This window comes from Oratosquilla oratoria, chromosome 18, assembly GCF_046742065.1.
Source record: "Oratosquilla oratoria isolate Oo_2021 chromosome 18, ASM4674206v1, whole genome shotgun sequence".
Lineage (NCBI taxonomy): Eukaryota > Metazoa > Arthropoda > Malacostraca > Stomatopoda > Squillidae > Oratosquilla > Oratosquilla oratoria.
This window is the reverse complement of record NC_134794.1, coordinates 18,622,433-18,625,565: the sequence shown is the minus strand read 5'-3', so window position 1 is coordinate 18,625,565 and position 3,133 is coordinate 18,622,433. Positions and strand designations below refer to the sequence as shown.

The 3,133-nt window shown below is 47.1% G+C and overlaps 1 protein-coding gene across 1 annotated transcript; it reads left to right on the top strand.

Annotated features, from left to right (window-relative positions):
• Nucleotides 1–796: 796 nt before the first annotated feature.
• LOC143034901 (uncharacterized) lies at nt 797–3,013 on the top strand. The gene is made up of 2 exons (XM_076201245.1): nt 797–1,082; nt 1,987–3,013. Exons 1-2 carry the CDS (start codon nt 834–836, stop codon nt 2,983–2,985), a joined length of 1,248 nt encoding a protein of 415 aa, XP_076057360.1. The 5' UTR covers nt 797–833; the 3' UTR covers nt 2,986–3,013.
• The last annotated feature ends 120 nt before the right edge of the window (nt 3,014–3,133 follow it).

Here is a 3,133-nt window from a genome sequence, read left to right as displayed (position 1 = left end):
TAATTTCCTTCAAACCTTCCCGTTTTTCTATAAATAAATGGAAACATCCTTTTACCTGTGACCTATAAACACATTTCTCATCTGAATCTGAATGCTCTGTATATTTTCATAATTCTACACTACAACGCCATCTAATTACCTTGCCTATCTTTTTCTTTCAGAAATTTTGAGTTTGAGGCAAGGATGAAGTGAGGAAAGTCGTCTTCTTCTTTTAGACGACAGCAATGACGTCACATTCAAGGTCTCGCAGTTTACCAAAACATGAAACGGGTTCGTCATCACCACCACCAATATCGCCTTCAGCATCCAGTTCATCCCCAGAACCACCAGCTACCCCAGACAGCCGAACACTTCCGTCTGATTCAGGAGCTCCAGAACCAGATGGGAGATCCCCAGAGGCTGTCGAGACGACAGGACCCGCGTCTCCAACGAGATGTGTTACTTTGAAGGATTTTGGAAAAGACAGAGAAAAAGAAAAATGGATCAAGGATTGTGCTACCTCGGGAGCTCTTCGCCGTTCCCCGGTAGAATCTCCACATTTTAACGAAGAAATGCAAACCAAGAGTATGAACACAAAAATTTACGAAAATAGAGACTATGTCACGTGTATAGAGGAAAAAGAATGTATGGATAACGAGAGCGAGAATTATCGGGAGGGGGAGGAGATGGAGGAAGAGGAGGAGGACGAGGAACAGGAGGAAGAAGAGGAGGAGGAGGAGGAGGAGGAGGAGGAAGAGGAGGAGGAAGCTATGGAGGATATGACAGTTCTTGGGGATAAAGAGGTTACGGTGTCTGTGGCAGACAGTACTGACTTAGACTACAGGTCCCGTTACATGAGTCTAACAGAAAGAGACTTTGATTGTGGAATGCTTCTCGGCGTGGAGACAGATACGGACAAGAATGAAGACAAAAGGGGTTTTGGAAATCTGTCCCTCTTCGAGAGTCAGCGGAGGAGGAAGAGGAGAGTTCTCTTTTCCAAGGCCCAGACCTACGAGCTCGAGAGGCGGTTCCGGCAGCAGAGGTACCTCTCGGCTCCGGAACGCGAGCACCTAGCTTCACAGATCAATCTCACGCCTACGCAGGTAGGTTGCTTATGGTGGTAACAACTGTTCCCGAATCTGTCGCGGACTTCCAGGTGTTACAATGAAATAATGATATAGATAAATAAATGAATAGATAAGTAAATAACTAAATAAATGAATAGATAAATATGCAAATAAACAATAAATGAATATTGTGGAACTGTGTGTAGAGTCTATCGGAACTGGGGTGATCTTGGCTCATGGAAAGAGTGGACGAGGGAAGACTAGCAAATCATAAAAAAGCAGAATTGAAGGGATTGACCTTGAGAGGAAAACCGAGGAGAGGGATGGAAAGGGTGAAGGGGGCTTTTGAGGCAGAGGGAATGACCATAGAACAGGGAAGACAGAGTGTAAAAGATAGAAGGGTGTGGAGGAAGACTGTGGATGATTATGAGGATGGAGGGCGGGGTTACCATACGGTAAAGCAGTGGGAGTAAACCGGCTTTGGCTTTCGGGCCCTTGTGTTGGAGAACTGTGACTGGCTGCATTGCTTTGGACCCGAGCAGTGCGGCGGGAGACAGGGCGATCATTCATTCTAGAGGTGCTGCGGTGGGAGGGGTGGCCGAAGGAATTGTATTTGTGATGTGTGTGCTTTGGGTTGGCTAGTCCCTTATGAAGAGAAAGGGGCCTTTGGTAGGTGCATACTATATATATATATATATATATATATACATATATATACATATATATATACATATACATATATATACATATATATATACATATATATATATATATATATATATATATATACACACACATTGTGTGTATGTATGTGTATGACCCACAGGCCGATGTCATAACCATTAAGATCAGAAGAATGTTACTGGTCACAGGTTATTTTCGTTTAACATTACCAAGAAACAGAGTCCTGTATGAACTCACCTTCATTTCTTATTTCCAGGTGAAGATTTGGTTCCAGAACCATCGTTACAAGACCAAGAAACTGCTGACGGAGCGCCTTGACCATCAGCATCACCCGCAAGTGCACAGACGCCCCTCTCTCTTCACCCCGCGTCGCGTGGCGGTCCCCGTCCTTGTCAAGGACGGCCGTCCTTGTCTCCCCTTGAGAGACCCCCCGCCCAACAACCTGGAAGACAAAACCCACTTCAAAGTCCATTTCCAGCAACAGTACTCCCGGCAGGAACCCAAGGAACAGACGAAACAAGAAACGACGTTTCGGGATCACCGACGGAAGCAGCAAAGGTCTTCGATGTTGGGTTTCAGAGTGCCAGGAAGGCGTGGCACTGGTAACGATAATGACGACGGTATGATGGAGTCCTGTAACTCGTCTACGGTTTCTTATTCCTCTGGGCCTCCGCCTCCTCCTCTTTCTTCTTCTCCACCACCAAGTGCCACTCTCCCACTCTCCTCCTCTCTTTCCCCAACATTGATTGGCCTTGGTGACCTCAGGAACAAGGTCATGGCATCATCACCACCACCTCCTCTGACCCAAGCCTTTAAGTTCCCTGACCCTCCGTCGTCTGCCACACTCACACATCTTTCTCGTACCCTAGGCCTCTTTCGTTTATGGAGCAGCGTGGCTTCCGAACCTCACCTCGAAAATATTCTTAACTCGCATATTTCGTCATCGACTTCGTCTCCGCCTTCTTCGTCGTCCTTCTCCCCTTCGCCCTCGCCTCCTTCTTCGTCTTCTTCGCTTTCTTCCGCGCCCCACATACCCTCGCCCTACTTCTCAGCGACCTCGACATACCTGGAAGCGCAGAAGACGCTCGCAGAAGTCCAGAAGACTCTGAGTGGGGAAGGTCTTTGCGGGCTGGGTCCTATAGGTCTAGTTCCCCTCTTCCACCCGACGCTACCTCTCCACCCACTCCTCCTTCCAATGACCAGAACTCTTCTTGAGGATGTTCCACCAAAGAACTTGAGTAAGTATCAGCGTTAGCTTGTTTCGTGTAATGAGCAAGCCAGGTTCCTGCCTTGGAAAGCTAAACAAGAGCTCTCGACGCCTGGGTCCTCTTGAAGTGGCAGTCTAGGGGGAGAGGCAACGAATGCTTGTTCTATTAAAAAAATCGTTTCTTTTGTTTTTTTTT